The 17,528-nt window shown below is 35.6% G+C and overlaps 1 protein-coding gene across 2 annotated transcripts in view; it reads left to right on the forward strand.

The window, feature by feature from the left end:
* The window catches only part of THOC1 (THO complex 1), a 53,971-nt gene that overhangs the window by 18,920 nt on the left and 17,523 nt on the right, over window positions 1–17,528 (forward strand). For both annotated transcript variants that reach the window (XM_046024534.1, XM_046024535.1), the window contains exons 10-11: window positions 3,604–3,712; window positions 5,599–5,730. In XM_046024534.1, the coding sequence (XP_045880490.1) occupies window positions 3,604–3,712; window positions 5,599–5,730 (241 nt within the window). The remainder of the gene's footprint in view (window positions 1–3,603; window positions 3,713–5,598; window positions 5,731–17,528) is intronic.

Consider the following 17,528-nt stretch of genomic DNA (forward strand, 5'->3'; position numbering starts at 1 on the left):
ACATAGTGATTCAACATTTATACACATTAGGAAGTAATCACAAGATAAGTCTAGCTACCATCTGTCAACCATACAATTACAATATTGTTGTTTTGTTGACTGTATTCCCTATGCTATACTTTACATTCGAGTGACTTACTTATTTTAAAACTGCAAGTTTTACCTTTAATCCCCTTCACTATTTTTTGAATGGAGGAAGAGATTGGGAAATTACTTTGTGACAAAGCAGTGTGACCAACTGTATCATCAGAGTATTTTAGACACTGTAATTTACAAAGAACATATTACCCATGTATCTATGGTATGAGGCCCATTTCAGATTTGACTCAAATATACCAGTAAAAAATTTTGTATTAAAAAAAATTCTAATATAATCTCTAAAATCGCTAATTGAACATCTAACAAAATATGTCAAGTTGCAGAACATCTTGGCTAAAATAGTTATAAAACATTTTATTTTTAGCCAATAACTTTCACCTTAATTTGTTATGGTTTGCATATACAATAAGTAGTCACATTTGCCTTGAGTGGATAAATACAGAATCCAAATGTATCTGTGGAATGGTGAAGTTAGAAGGCACATTGCAGTGAGTCCAAACATTGAAGGAGGGTAAAGAAGTGTTGACATTGAGTGTAGACAACTCTTTCAAGATGTTTAGATATGAAGGAATAGCCGTGGAGGCACAGCATGGATTGGAACTTTCAGAGGAGAGGATTTTTTAAAAATGTTAGTGTCTCAACTATAAAAGTTTCCTGGTAGTCATATATTAATACTACTTTCAAATTTCTTCTATGAGGCAACTCAAATAAATACTAGGCCAACTAAAAATAAAAGGAGAGAGATCAGAAGCGTTTACAAGTAGGAGATGATAATTAACACCTTAGATTATTGTTAGTATCAAGCATTAAATTAAAATGTGAGTTTTCTGGCAACCAAGAACAGTAGTGGACCATACAATGGTTACATAATTCTCATTCTCTGATTAGCGGTAGTGTCCAATTTCTTAACAGGCCAACTTTCCTTATACTACAATTCAAGAGGTATTTATTATATTCTTATATGTGGTAACTGATTAACATTTTATGTGTGTGCATATAACTATATGTATAAAACTATATAAAATCTTCAGAAGCAGTTTTGTTTCAAAAACATTCTTTATTAAGTGTATGGAACACTTAATAAAACTATAACTAGTTTTATTTTTTTGATTATAGTTATAGTATTATTTCATGGGTGTAAATCATTTTATATGTGATTTTTTTATATGTAAAATATGTAAAATATTTTATATGTGACTTTTTCTTTTTCCAATTCAGTTGAACATTTTGGAAAATGTTCCTTTTGTGGCTTTGGTTTTTTGGTGTGTGTGGCTTTTTTTTTTTTTTTAAACTTGATCTGTAGAAAACCCAAACTTACAACCTTATTGTTATAAATCAATAAAATCACTTCAGTTATAGAAAATAGTTTATGTCAGTTGATGTTCAGATCATTATTTTCTTGTTTTCAGAGTTGTTACTGGGAAAGAGTGTAGGAAGAGTGAAAGTTAACATACCCATTAGATTCTTTCAAATACTGTTCGTTCTTGATAAAAGTTCTGGCAGGAACTGGATTTTGGTCAATTAAAAGTTGTCAGTACTCTTCGTTATCGATTTGAAGGAAGATCCACATGTTTCAAATACTAGTAATTGGTCTAGCAAAGTTAGCGTTCTTTTATTAAATTAGCTAGCTTGCTTAATTATTTACCTTTATACATAATTCAAAGCGATTGTAATCTGGGTAAGTACCTAAGCATAACTTCAAGCCTGTTGTGTAAAATGAAGTGCATGCAATCTATGACTACTATTTCCTTGCAGACCAAGGACTTTTTAAATTATTGCCAAGTTCACAGCTTAGTTCCAGACAGTTAACAGTTGTCAGAAGTGTGAATGTAAGATAAGTGATCTATTACTGTGTGGGTTTTTTTAATTGATATGCCAATTAATATAAATTTAATAAAATTCTTTAAGCAGGCATTTTATGATACCAACTAGTAGTTTGTAATCTTAACCATATGTGAATTAGAGTCATGGTGAGAATCTTCATCAGATGTGCTTCCATATGTTATACTAAACTACTTTTCCCTTTGTCCTTCTTAACGAATGCCTTTTAAGACATTTTTGTAGAAAACTGATTTTTTACACTAGCAAATTATTTTTTACTTTTCTACTCTAACCTTCCTTTACATATATATATAAAGTAAGGCATTTTTCAGTCTTTTAAATTTTACACTCCCATCCAAGAAAGCTTAAAAAGTACATGACAAAAATTATACTTGTTTAATTTACTATAATCTTTTAAAATGCGTTATGATATGGCCCATGATAATCCATAGTTGTTAAAGTAATTTTAAATATACCCATCTCAAAGATGAAGAGTGAAAGATTACGTGTTTCCTATTATTGACCAGAATAGAGAAGTTAAGACCCTTAATATCATAGTACTGTGTGGATCACTAAACCCCCTTCCTGTTTCCCACATAAAATTACAGTCTTTCTTGGAACACTTGTATGGCCGTGATGCTTAGAAAAAAATGCTAACTGTAACCCATAGATTCAGTTTATTAAGTTTATTTAGAAAGAATAGAAGATAGTACACAATTTTATTTACAAGTAAAATTAATTTTACAAAGGTGATGTTGAAAATTTTTGTGGATATTTGAGGATATGAGATAGTCAATACCTAAAGCATTTTTGATAATGACTGCTTGGAGTGACACAAATTTTGTCAAAAACAAAAATCTCTTGGGTAAAAAAGTCTAAAATATTTTAACTCTTAAAGTTAAAACATAGTATAACGATTTTGGTAAATTTAAAAATTTAAAAGAATGTATTGATACTGCAGATTTGTACAGTGAAATTGCAAATTGAATTAGTAATGCTGTAATAAAGACACTAAACAGGAGGCAATTTATTTTTATATATATATAAAAATATAAGTTTATACAGTTGTTATGTATTTTACATATTTGTCTCATGCTATGGCTTTTAGCTTAGGTTCAAGGTGACATTAGCTTAAACAATGTGGAAGTTGATATCTTTCTTATGGAAAAGTCTGGAGACAGGCATTTCAGAGCTGGGAGATTGTCTAGGGACCCATGTTCCTCCTAACTTCTTGTCCCACCTTTTCTTGGTGTTTGCTTTTTTTTGTCTATAGTCCATGTGACTCATCATATCTGCATTCTGGCCAGCAGAAAGGGAAAAAGGAAAATGATAAAACACGGCTCAAAATTTGCACATATGACTTTTACTCCCAACTAGTCAGAACTTAACCACGGGGCCACACCTAGTTGGCAAGAAAGGTTGAGAAAGATAGTCTTTAGTTCTGAATAACCATGTATTGGGGCACAGTTCAGGAGTTCTACCACTATAGATAAAGTGGGTCTGTTAGGGTCTATGAATCCCCTGAAATTGTTTCTAAAAATTTGTTTAAGTGCACTTCTCTGGGGAAAGGAGCTATAGGTTTCGTCGGCTTCTTCGAGGGGTGTATGATCTAAAGTTAGGAGCACTTAGATTATTTCTAAAAGAAGTTAAGTGATTTATTTAACATAACATTTATTTTATTAGCTCCATTCCGATTGATTACAACCTGTATCGAAAATTCTGGTCACTTCAGGATTACTTCAGGAACCCTGTGCAATGCTATGAGAAGATTTCATGGAAAACTTTTCTTAAGGTGAGTTCAGTCATAGACTACCCAAAACCCTATATTCTACAGTTAATGGCAGAGGCAAAACTTGACTCTTATCCAGCGTACTTTTTATTATATAATTTTATCTCTTACATTTTTATGCCTATTTCATATTGTTAAACTGATTTTTGTGGAGTAGTTTGTAAATGACTTAGGGATTTAAAAGCTCATAATTACAGACTTGGGTTTTTTGTTTGTTTCTACATAGTATTATCAACATGAACTGATGAATTTTTGTCAAATATATTGTCTTAACTTTGCACAAAATTATTTCAAGTATCCTGCTAGAACAGGGGTTGCAAACTAATGGCTATAGGCCAAATCCAGGCTCCTGCCTGTTTTCCTAGACAGAGATATTGGCACACAGCCATGCTATTTTAGTATATGTGCTGCCGAAGCGAGCACCACAGCCATGCTAATACGTGCAGCTGTTTGTGTGCTGTAACAGCAGGCTTGAGTAGTGTGACTGGGACCATATCAGCCATATAGCCTGTGAAAATTTATAGAAGGAAACCTCATTTAAAATGGAATCAGGTAGCCAGTAGAGGGACTCTCACATTCTGCACTAGTTGTCATTTGCGGAGCCAACTGGAAGAGATGGACCTTGCCAGTCAGAGTACTTTACTATCCCAACAGAAGGAAGGAAGATTTCTTCCTCTCCCAGCAACAGTCCAGACAATGAGAGGCAGTCACAGCTCAGCCAATGAGAAGCCACTATACTTGGAACTCCCAGTTTAGTCCAATGGACTTGTAGTTTATAACAGCCCCTACTGATTCCTCTTTTTCGCTATAAAAGAGCATTCCTCTTTGTTCTCTCAAACCTGGGGCTTGCTTGTCCCAGATTAGTTCTTAGCTATTCCCAAATAAACCCCCCCCTTTTTTTTTCTGGTGAAATAACAGTTTAATTTTATTTTGAGTAATTATTTATTTTAGAGAACATGAACAGGAGAGGCTAAGGGAGAAGAGAAAGAACCTCAAGCAGACTCCACCCTGAGCACAGAGCCTGATGTGGGACTTGATATAAGGACCTTGAGATCACGACCAGAGCTAAAACAAAGAGCCAAACACTTAACCAACTGTGGCACCCAGGAACCTTTGGTGGTTTCATTTTGAAGGTTAACAGGCCTGTGGGTTACCTTGCAGGCTCAGTAGAGCATGCTACTCTTGATTTTAGGGTTGTAAGTTCAGGTCGTAAGTTCAGGTCACACTTGGGGTGTAGAGATTCCTTAAAAATAAAATCTTAAAAAAAAAAAAGGGAAAAAATGTTAACAAGCCTAACATACTTATTATCAGAAAACAATGGGTAATTCTTGTTTTGTAAGAATTCTCTTTATTTCTTTTGTTTGGCTACTTAAATATCAGTTGTCCTTTTTGGTTGTAATCAAAATCCAAGGTAAATAGGTAGCTCCTAAAAGTAGCATGGTATGTATTCAGATTAAATGGTGAGCGAGAAATCATGTGGGATTATTCCCCCATCTGGATAGGATTTGACATCATTGTTTTATTTGGTCACAGTGTTTAGCCCAAGAAATGCTTGAGCATTTTCCACAACCGGTTAAACATCTAATTTCACTTTTAAGTTTCTGTATACTTTCAAAGCATTACTTTCTCTGTTTGCCCCTTAAACAAACTACATAAGAAATTACATTTCTTTGGTAGAGAGTTTATTCTTGTTTAGACAATACATGAACTCTTCATACCAAGTAGTTTTAATCCCATTTGCCATCATAGTTTTTCTCATTTAATGTGCTTTACAGTGTGCATACATGATTATAATTAGTAAATTGTAAGTATTTTGATATAGAAAAAGCACTAAAAAAATTATTGAGCAGTAATGCCAAATCAAACTAATTGGTATTTTTACTTTGCAGTATTCTGAAGAAGTTCTAGCTGTTTTTAAGAGTTATAAATTAGATGATACTCAGGCCTCCAGGAAAAAGATGGAAGAATTAAAAACAGGAGGAGAACATGTATATTTTGCAAAATTTTTAACAAGTGAAAAGGTATAAATTTCTCTTTTTTGCTAAGCATAATAAGTAATGGTCTTTTTTTTTTTCTATTTAGCTGATATTCTTTTTAAGTTAAGTTTCATAGAAATGTTTATTTTTGGTAAAAGCTGGTAAGTATTAGTTTGAGAGTCCTGTGAATTCCTTGCATAAGTAAGAGTAATTTGATTTCAGAGGTGAAAGAAGTTGTTCTGCATTGTCTGTTTTTAGGCTTATTTTGCAGTTTAATTTTCAGGTGTATATATTTTGAACCTCAAGTTAGGATTTAATTTGCATTTATGAAAACAATATTTTATAATTAGTCATTTAAGAACAAATAAGGGGTGTAAACATTCCCTACAGTAAATTTTGTTCAGATACAGTGCTAAGGGATTATGTAAATTTTCCAGTCAAGATGACACATGAAGTGTATGTTTTGACTTAACTCCCTTAGCTCCGAACACATAGAAATGACAGGTAAAATATGAAAGGAGAAAACCAAAAGACAAAGCTGGCCTTCCAGAAATAAGAAAAGTATCTTAATGGACCAGAAACACCAAGTAGTAAGTGAAACTGAAGTCTCAGGCCTGCTGGCCTCATCCCAAGCAGGAGGTGACACCCAAGAGTTTATCTACAAGAGAAAGACATCAGGTGTCTTTCATGTGGGTCTAGCGACCAGAGCCAGACTCACTGCTTGAAGCCAAGATCTTGGGGGGGAGCTTCACTTACCTTTGAAAAGAAGTTAAGAAAAGATGTTACCAATCTTTCTGCCCAGGGCTGTGGATTCATAGGAAGCTGTGGGTCCAGCTTTGTGTTGTTTTGCTCTTTACTGGATGTATGATATCTGCAATATACTAATGAAATAGTTGGCTCCAGAAATTCATCATAAGGCCTCTTCCGAACTTGACTCCAGAGGTCCTGGTGGAAGCAAATGCAAAACTACTGACAAGAAAGGATGTACACAGGGAGAAAGAAGGAGAAGTAAACAAAACAAAAGCCTCTCATTCAGAACTCTGATACATTGCAATTTCAAAATTCATAAAGAAATTCAATACTAGGAAAGATCACCAACCAAATCAATTATTGGGATATACATGTATTTATTTCAGATACATGGCTTGGCCATGACTTTTAAAAACTTTAAAATCATTCAAAGAGATAATTAATGATATAGCATCCACTGAGAAGAGTAAAAAATTGTGAAACAAACAGGCAGAAATGAAATAGAATGATTGACTATGACAACTAATTAAGAGACTTAAAAATGAAAAATGTGATCATCTAAACCAAAGCAGAACATACAGAATTAAACTATAGATTGGGCATAGAGGAAAAGAGAACTAGTGACTGGAAGATAATGATAAGAAGTTCACCCAGAACGTCCAGATATGGGGTGTGGGGTGGGGAGAGGTGGGACAAGTTTGTTAATTTGGAAGGAGCAGTTAAGAGCAAGGCATGGTCAATTGAGAAATTGCAGCAAATATCCAATAGGATTTTTAAAGAACAAAATAGAGGGAATGGTAGGGAAACTATATTGAAAAGAATTAAAGGTAATAACCAAGTTCTCAGATTAAAAGTATGCTACAACTACCAGCAGGATAAAGAAAGTTAAATCCATCCTTCAGTACATCATGCTATAATTTCAGGGATAAAGAGAAAACCTTAAAAACCAAAGGAAAACAACTTGTGGCTCCTAAACAGCAAAAAGCTAAAGGGGGCACAGGAAGGAATATAGACAATTCTGTAAACCCAACTGATGGCAGGAAGGGAGAAAATAATACAAAAAAGTGGGTAGAAGTAAATCCAACTATATCAGTAATGGGAAGTATAAACAGATTTAAGACAGATGATTTATCAGAATGGATTTTTTTTAACTCTGGCCATATTTGTTAACAGAAATGTATAAAAATTCTTGCTTGAATAAAGAATTCAAAATTTTTACTTTACCCTATTTAGAAAAGGGGAAGAAAATCCCGAAGCTCTTCTAGCTTTAACAAAGAACCTTCCTAAAGACACACTTCAGAAAGCTTAGAAGTCTATTTAAATAATAACTGGGGCAAAAAACTTCCAAAATAAAACCAGTAAAATTTCTGTATACTTTTAGGAGTTGCAAGTTACATTTTTCAGGATATGACAACTGTTTCAAAACTCTGGATGTTGTTAAAAGTTCTTTGAATAAATAACATTTCTAAGGACATTTTAACAATAGAAAACAACAAGAATATACAGCTTTCAAAGAAATTTCTACACTGGAGTATTAATTCTATGTCTTTGTACTGGTTTCTATGTACCACTTTCTCAGAACTGGCTCTCTGAGTAGTTTCTTTATTGATTCTTTGTGAGCTTTCTTTTACCAGCAGTTAGGAGAGCATGAGCTTTCCAGGGTTAAGCTCTGGAATTCTATTACTTAATACCATGAGGGGTAAAAGCAGCTTTGAGACGCTTCATGCTTTATAATATGGAAAAGAGAAAAGGCACAGAGAATTGTAACAAAGAGAATGTGAAGTATGTAATGTTTTGTATCTTCAGTTTTCTTCTTTACTACTTCTTAACAATTTTATCCTAAACTTAGATCTGTATAAGAACCCTTCTTGTACATTCTTCCTATTTTTACAGTGTACTTGCAGTGTTTACTATTCAGTATCAAAATGAAAATATGTGTAGTGTATTACCTATAGCATTAAAAGTATGCACCATATTGTAAATTTTACTCTTCTCTGAAAGAAGCCTTCCACATCTCTGTAATACTTTACACGATGTTTTAAACCCATTTGATACATTTAAACCTATTTGATACACTCACACATCTAATGGGAATGTTATTACCCAGAAGCATTGTGTTTTGCTTACATGAATGTGATCATACTTTTCCTTAGGGAAGGAGAATCAATATCAGTGCACAGATATTGTATGTAGATATAGACAGGCCATTTATATGGTAACCACAGGTAGGTGCGGGTTCTACAAATAAAATAGGTGTTTTTGTAACTTATCATACCTTCTTTCTCAAAGTGGGATATTTCTTCTGGAAACCAAGTGGTATTGTAATTTTCAAGGGCTACTTTTTGCCTTGGGTATGATTGCGAACACTAAGTTCTAACTACAGTTTTCTTATTAGCATAGTAAAATAATTCAATAGCATTCACTGAATGTAGTGCTGAGGAATTTGGGGCTTTTGTTTCTTTTTGGTTTTTTGGTGGAGAAGTACCTGTTCCTTCAGATTAGTCCAGAGTCATTAGTCAGAAATTTTTAAGGGAGAATTTCACCTTTAATTATCTAATTTATTAAACCTACGTGAAAGTCACTGGTATTGTAGAGATCCCTCCTTCAGCACTATGTAGCATGTAAAAGCAGAACCAACATTTTAAAGTATTTACGTACCATGATATTAACACGATAGTTAACATAATATTAAAAGGAATATATTCTGGAATCTGAGTTCTCATAGCAAAGAGTACTACTAGTAACTAGGTGTAGACATCAGGATTGCCCAGTTCTTCACAGTACTAACTCTTGTTCCCTGGAGAGTTGAGACTCTGTCCAAATGGAAAAGATGAGGTGGAATACTTGGCAGCCAGCAGTTACCAGAGTAGCCACCAGTCCCGCAATATTGATCTTAGTGTGGGCATTCTTGTTCACGGGGAAAAGAAAATTAACAGCCTGCCCAAACTCTGCATTGCGTGCAGAACTCTCAAGTAAAGACTTTTAGTCATTTAAAAAAAGAAAATTCCTGGTAGAAAGTTGTTCTGCCTTAAATGTTTTATACTTTCTGTATCCATTTGAGAAGTATCTGAGGTTGAAATCTTCGCAGTGAAGGCGAAGATAGGTATATTCCTTTATGACACATATTACAGCTTAGTTAGGAATAGACAGGCTCATCTGTATCCTATAATTTTGTCTCATTAGTCGTTTCATGGGAGCCTCCCTTTAAACTGGTCTGGGAGGTTTTTTGGACAGCTCTGGAACATGGTTTGAGTTTTTTTTGTCTGCAGGCCAGAGATAGAGCCAGCCCTCCCGCATATTCCAGGACTTTGTTGTGAGGTTCTTGTAGGTCATTATCATGGTCTGAAATTTAAAGAGAAACTAGATTGTTGGTCCCTGTGCCTTGAGACAAAACAGTTAATAGCAAAAGCTGTTAAATAGGCAGGGGCTAACATTTTCTTTTGGTTCTAAGATGGAAGAAGGTCTTATTTTAAAAATCATATAAGGACTCAGCAGCTGTTAGCAGGACTGGAGTGATATTTTTTACTGATTGATATTTTCTACTAGTGAACCTTAATGTAAATCAGTCATTGAACTTTACATCTTGACACTGCCCATCTGAGTCAGCTGATAGGACTTCTCACAGCTGTGATTGAAATGGTTTGACAGACTTGATTTGGGCTTTGATAAAATTGAACATAAGGCCCATTAATGTTGGACCTTGTGTGGTCACTGAAAAGTGGAAAGTAAATGGAAACTTTATTGGCCTATCATTAGTATTTCTTGAGAGAGAGCAGATTATAGATCTCACTGTTGTATAAGCTATAGATAATGTGTCTGGACTTGTCAGTTGAATTATGTATAGACTTTTGGGTTACTTTATTTTTCAGAGTTTTATTTGGTTGTTTGCCTATCTCTGCTATGGGCAGTGAAGGCATTGATGAATCTTTAGAGCTTTACAAATTTTGCAGTTTGAAGTGTTTCGCTGGCACTTACGTGAGTTTTAGCATATGGGTATACACCCACCCATCTGAAAAGATAAATGCTTAAGACTGAGGTTTTGTTTTGTTGTAGAAAGGAACACAATAACATTTTTTTAAAGATTTTATTTATTTATTTGACAGATCACAAGTAGGCAGAGAGGCAGGCAGACAGAGAGGGGAAAGCAGGCTCCCCGCTGAGCAGAGAGCCCGATGCGGGGCTCGATCCCAGGACCCGGGATCATGACCTGAGCCAAAGGCAGAGGCTTTAACCCACTGAGCCACCCAGGCGCCCCAAGACTAAGAGTTTTCAATATGATTAACTTTTTTTATGTGAATAAAATCTGTCTGAAGTGGTCCTCAAAGTGGGAGGCATGAGCCTCCCTGTTAATTGTGACACTTTGTACTTTGTGGGCCTGACAAATAGGGTAGCTCTTTAAATATCATTGAGCATATTGGAAAATTTAGAGCATACTCATCACTCTATTGTTTTTAGAATCCCCTCTGTTTGTGATTCTAGCCATGGTTATGCAAGCAAGATAAAAAAGTTTAATCTCTGGTGCTGCCAAGCAGCGATCTAGGAAAGACTGCAGAAATGGTACAAAAGGTACCCATAGGCCATGGATTTGGAGCCTGATTCTGAAGAAGGACAAAGTCTAAAAGAGTTGCCCAGGAGACTGGTTAATTGATAAGGTAAAGATAAGAGCAAAGATAGAATGAGAAATGGCCTAACCTTTCTGTGTCATTATCCAGAGTAATAGAAACTAATAATCATTTCTGTTAATTATTAATAACATTAAAATCTTTGCTCCTTTAGAAATGAGAGCTCTCATCTCATTTTATGTGGTCAAGATTTACACAAAAGCATAAAATAGTATATTCATAAATGTAAACAGTTCTTTAAAGAGAAAATGTGCTTTGATGAGGGCAGTGATTATTGCCACCTGACAGAATGTATGGAAGGCAAAGAACATTTTCCTACCCTTGAGAATGGACTGAATCCCAGGAACGTAATTTTGTCTGAGTTAATCAAGTTCCCTCCTCTAAGTGTTTTTAAACTTTAAATATACATTAATATTTATGTTTTAATATATCAAACAGTATGTTTAATGACAGTATTAATGTTTTAAAACTAGTCTTTAAAATAATTTTATCAAGTACTTTAAAAGTACACACTGATTTCATCATCCTAATGTGAGTGTTCTGAAGGGTAAATGTGTTTATATATAGTGAGAGAGACTTAGGTTGAAAATACATAGGAATTGGGTGGCTCAGTGGGTTAAGCCTCTGCCTTCTGCTCAGGTCATGATCTCAGGGTCCTGGGATTGAGCCCCACATCGGGCTTTCTGCTCAGCAGGGAACCTGCTCCCCCACCCTGCCTACCTTTCTGCCTACTTGTGATCTCTGTCTGTTAAATAAATAAATAAAATCTTTTAAAAAATGCACACATAGGAATGATATAGTGGTTAGGTACTTTTTATTTCTTTCCATATCTGAATTTTAATGTCTTTAGAAGTTTCTTAAGGAAACTACAGATTATTGAAACTTTACCAAATAGCATAGGAGTATTCAGTAGAGTCACATAATTTGCAGTATTGTCTGAGGTTTAAATATAGAGAGAGAGAGACATTGGCTGTTTAATCAGAACTTGATTTAGTTCACCTGTGTTTGTTTAAGTAATCCTAAATCTTTGTAGAGGTAACAACATAACCTGTATTGGTTAGGAAATTCCAGTTAATTTAGGCTTTTGGAGGCCAAAAAGAAGTCTTGCATTTACTAAAATAAATAATTTGTATTTTACATTAATTGGATGTATTAGGAGAAAGAGATTTAAAATGTAAATTTTTGGTATTTATTTTACTGAGGGATATTAAGTCCTCTAAATCTCCTTAAAAGTATGAGTACAGAAGGTTTTAATTTATAACCATAGCTGTAAGTAACCTTTTTAACTAAAACAAAAGAGCTGACAGGTAATATCTCTGCTTTGCAATGGACGTACTTTATCCTGTAACTCAGCTGGGACACTAAGATCCTTAAACTAAAATTAGATTCTTCTTTTTTTTTAACTTATTTTTTTCTGAAGGAAAGTTTTAAAAAAATTATTAGTAAATAGGAGTACTATTTAAGTCTATTAGTTTTTATGTAATAGGTTATATATTCTTTTTCTCCTCAGAAACCAGATGTCTGATAATTCAGTTGAATAAGATATATGAACCTATTCCAGGTAGAAAACTACTTTACAGTTAAGTCTGCTAAACCCTAATTCAATATCCAACATTTGTGAAAATTAAAAGTTTAAATAATGGCACTTTTTTTTTTTTTAAAGATTTTATTTATTTATTTGACAGAGATCACAAGCAGACAGAGAGGCAGGCAGAGAGAGAGAGAGGGAAGCAGGCTCGCCGCTGAGCAGAGAGCCCGATGCGGGACTCGATCCCAGGACCCTGAGATCATGACCTGAGCCGAAGGCAGCGGCTTAACCCACTGAGCTACCCAGGCGCCCATAATGGCACTTTTTTAAAGTAATAACTCTAGAACCTATATTTCTCCCAGTTTGGGGAGAAAATGGATATAGTCAAAGCATTTAGAGTTTTGGCTTCTTTCTTTCTTTCTTTTTTTTTTTTTTTAAAATATTTTATTTATCTGACAGAAATCACAACTAGGCAGAGAAGCAGGCAGAGAGAGAGGAGGAAGCAGGCTCCCTGCGGAGCAGAGAGCCCAATGTGGGGCTCGATCCCAGGACCCTGGGATCATGACCTGAGCCGAAGGCAGAGGCTTTAACCCACTGAGCCACCCAGGCGCCCTTCTTTCTTTCTTAATTGTCCAAAAAGAGTTTTTCACAGCTCTCCCAGAAATTTAAGAACTTAGTGATGCTGGGGCACCTGGATGACTCAGTTGGGTAAGCGTCCCAACTCTTTTTATTTATTTTTTTTTTAAGATTTTAATTATTTATTTAACAGACAGAGAATACAGGTGGGCAGAGAGGCAGGCAGAGAGAGCCCGAGGCGGGGCTCAATTCCAGGACCCTGAAATCATGACCTGAGCCGAAGGCAGAGGCTTAACCCTCTGAGCCAGCCAGGCACCCAAGCATCCCAACTCTTGATTTTGGCTCAGATTATTATCTCAGGGTCCTGAGATTGAGCCCTGGGTCAGACTCCCTGATCAGTTGGGAGTCTGCTTAAGAGTCTCTGTCTCTCCCTCTGTCCCTCCGCACTTACCGCCACAACCACCCCCATCACGTGTGTGTGCTCTCAAAAAAAAAAAAAAAAAAAAGGAACTTAGTGGTGTCTTTAAACAATTTAAGAAGGACTCTAGTATACTTGAGAGATTTTTTACTTTCCTAGAAATCTCTCAAGACATGCAGTTGACTTGAGTTTCATGCCTCATACTAATACACTCATTACTTTTTTGCAAAATCTGCAACTCCTACAGCCATACTACTTAGGCATCAGAAAGACTGCTGCCTGATTCCTACTTCCTGACCCATAATTCAGTGGGCTTTCACAAAAATGAAAAAAAATGAGCCCAGTAGTCAACAGAAGAAATTATTAAAATTGATAGTTTTTTATCAGAAGTTATTAGGCAAACTAGAGATTATACAGGACACTTATTTACCAAGGAAAGGAAACATTCTCTCTGCTCAAAAAAGGCATGTAGAAACCTATTTCACTAAGGGCTCAAGAGTAAAACATAGATTCATATCTATACAGATGCTTTCAGCTTCCCATGTACTCAGTTGTCATTGGTTTATTTGTCTTCCAGGGAGCAGCAGTTTCCTTTTGAAGAGTTTTGTGTCTTAGAATTGTACCCTTCCTAGTTCATGTGCAATACATAGCTAAGCTTTTAATTCCAAAGGGCTGCATTATGAATGAAGAAAAACAGGGGCGCCTGGGTGGCTCAGTGGGTTGAAGCCTCTGCCTTCGGCTGGGGTCGTGATCTCAGGGTCCTGGGGAGCCTGCTTCCTCTTATCTCTCTGCCTGCCTCTCTGCCTACTTGTGATCTCTGTCTGTCAAGTGAATGAATAAAATCTTTAGAGGGGAAAAAAAAAAAAGGAACGAAGAAAAATAGACCTAAGTAGCTTATGTGGAAAAGAACACAGGAGAAATTTAACAAATGGGATATAGGAGGATGTTGTAATTTTATGTCCATGTAGGTTATATGCCTTAAAACTGTTCAAAAAGGTTGAAATGTTAGGATGGAAAGAGACACATGAAGCTAGAATTAACAACAACAAAACAGCTACATAAATACCAAATAAGATAGAATTTAAGGCACAAAGCTTAAGTAGGATAAAGGATACTACATTAATGAGTCACCAAGAAGATGTCGTTAACTCCTATGCATTCAAAATCTATTAAGAAAAAAAGCCGTCTCCCACTGTGGTGCTCAGTGGAGACCTGGCTAAAGTACAGCGAGCTGTGTGCGTGCTGAGCAACACCGCAGCCATTGCTGAGGCCTGGGCTCGCCTGGTCCGTGAGGTTGACCTGAGGGATGCCAAGCGTGCCTTTGTTCACTGGTATGTGGGGGAGGGCATGGAGGAAGGAGAGTTTTCTGAGGCCCTTGAGGACATGACTGCTCTTGAGAGGGATTGTGAGGAGGTTGGAGAGGATAGTGCTGAGGGAGATGAGGATGAAGAGTATTAGCCTTTCTCTATGATTTTACACTCCGTTGTCTTAGGACTGTATTATTTCTGTTCTGGAAGCTGTCTGTTGTGGCTCTAACTTGTCAATAAAAGTGATGTTTCTATTTAAAAGACAAAAGAAAAAACTTGTAAAATTATGAGAAGTTGGCAGATCATAAATTTTAATGAGTTATTTTCAAGTGCCTTAATCAAAACTGATGGGATGAGCAGACTAAAGATTAGTAAGTATATGGAAGATTTGAACAACAAAAATAATCTTGATTTACTGATGGATAAAGCAGACCAGTATTAAGAAGTGTATGATAGATTTGAACAATAAAAGTAATAAGCTTATTGTAGTATATATGGAAACCTGTACACAAGAAATAGAGATAATTATTTTGTTTTAATACATATGGAACATTCACAAAATTCGACTGTGTACTAGGCCATACAGGAAATCTTAGCAAATTTGAAAGATTCTATATCATGCAGAGCACATTCTCTGACCACAGTGCAGTAAATTAGAACTATAAAAAGGATGGGGGGTGCCTGGGTGGCTCAGTGGGTTAAAGCCTCTGCCTTCAGTGCAGGTCATGATCCCAGGGTCCTGGGATCAAGCCCCACATCGGGCTCTGCTCGACAGGGAGCCTGCTTCCTCCTCTCTCTTTCTGCCTGCCTCTCTGCCTAGTTGTGATTTCTGTCTGTCAAATAAATAAATTAAAAAAAAAAAAAAAAAAAGGATGGCTTAAAGGAGGTAACTTACCAAGTTGAAAAGCTTTCCCCAGGAATTAAAAAGAAAATCAAAAATGGAAGCTCTAAATTTGCTGTAAAGACATTGTGTAGCAAAACTGTATTATAATGTCAGATGTGTGGGTTACAAATACAGTGAGAAGTAAAGAGAAAATTACACCTTTAACTACATTAATGAAAAATTTAAGAATGACAGATGAATTGAGAATACCATTCAAGAAGCTAGGTACAGAATCTTAAGAAAGTAGAAGTAAGTAATAATTGTACAAATTGATGAAGTAGAGCAAGGAAAATACAGGACTTCAGTAAAACCAAAAGCTGTTTCTTTTTAAAGAAAATTTATATAGAAACAATTTTTATAAAAATTTTATAGAGCATGCCTGAAAGAAAAAAAAATTGAAAAGGTACCAGTAAACAATAAGATGAATAAATAACAAAAATGGGCATAATTGAAAACATAGAAATAGTGAATATATGTAAGAATATATTCTGAACAACTTCTGCTGATACCTTTTTAAATCTAAAGAAATAGTAACTCTGTAGAAAAATTTAATCACCAAATAGACTCAGAAAGAAATAGAAAACTTGAATAAACAAGTAATTATTAGAGAAATTGTAGTCAAAAAATGATACCTTTTGAATGACATCAGGCTGATTTTTTTACTCACATACTATCAGCTCTTCGAGAAATAGATGTAAGAGAAAATTTTCAGAGGTTAGAAGAAGAAAAGCAACCAGGTCCTTAATTTGAGATGGATGTAACTTTTAAATAAAATCCCAGTAAGGATAGAACAGGAAAGAGGTATATGTATATATCAGTCTCACAAATAGAGATGAAAAAAATTCAACTCAATAAATCAAAAGTAGTTATTATGCTTAAGTATAGGCTAAATAGGATTTATCCCAGGATAAATATAAGTTTACATCAGAAAGATTAATACCAAATTAACAGCCTTAAGGCTTAAATATTTTAAAACTATATGATATCTCATATGCCAAGAAATTCTTACAGTAAAATCTAATGTTCAGTACAAAAACAAATCAGAAGTGGAAGGGGATATTCCTAGCTTAAGGGGATTAATAAAAACTCTGTGGCAAGTATCATACATAATGATCAAACTTTAAGAAATATTCCTAGTAAACTCAAGAACAAGGCATGGATGTCTCCTAACCATATTTCTGTTTAACGCAATAGTGGTGGACCTAGTCATTTCAGTATAAGCTACAGAGCACTGAGAGTGGATTCACTGGAGCAGGGGTTGGCAAATCTGGCTTCCCACCTGTTTGGTTTTTTTGTTTGTTTGCTTATTTTTTGAAAGATTTTATTTATTTATTTGACAGAAAGAGAGATCACAGGCAGGCGGGGGCGGGGGGGAGAGCAGGCTCCCTGCTGAGCAGGGGGCCCGAAGCGGGGCTCGATCCCAGGACCCTGAGATCATGACCTGAGCCAAAGGCAGAGACTCAACCCACCGAGCCACCCAGGCACCCCTTCCCACCTGTTTCTATAAGTGAGTTTTAGTGGAGCCCACAGCGGCTGTCTGTTTATCCGCGTGTTGTCAGTGGCTGCTTCTGCACGGGCACAGCAGAAGGCAGTAGTTGTGATGGAGACTGTAGGACCCACAGAGCCTAAAATAATTTACTAACTGGCCCTTCGCAGGAATTTGCCAACCCCTGCACTAGTGCTACATGTATTAAGTTGTATAAATTTCAAACATAATGTCATGTGAAAATAGCTTATTGCAGAATAATATGTATCAGAT

Source organism: Meles meles, chromosome 12 (genome assembly GCF_922984935.1).
Source record: "Meles meles chromosome 12, mMelMel3.1 paternal haplotype, whole genome shotgun sequence".
NCBI classification, from domain to species: Eukaryota; Metazoa; Chordata; class Mammalia; order Carnivora; family Mustelidae; genus Meles; species Meles meles.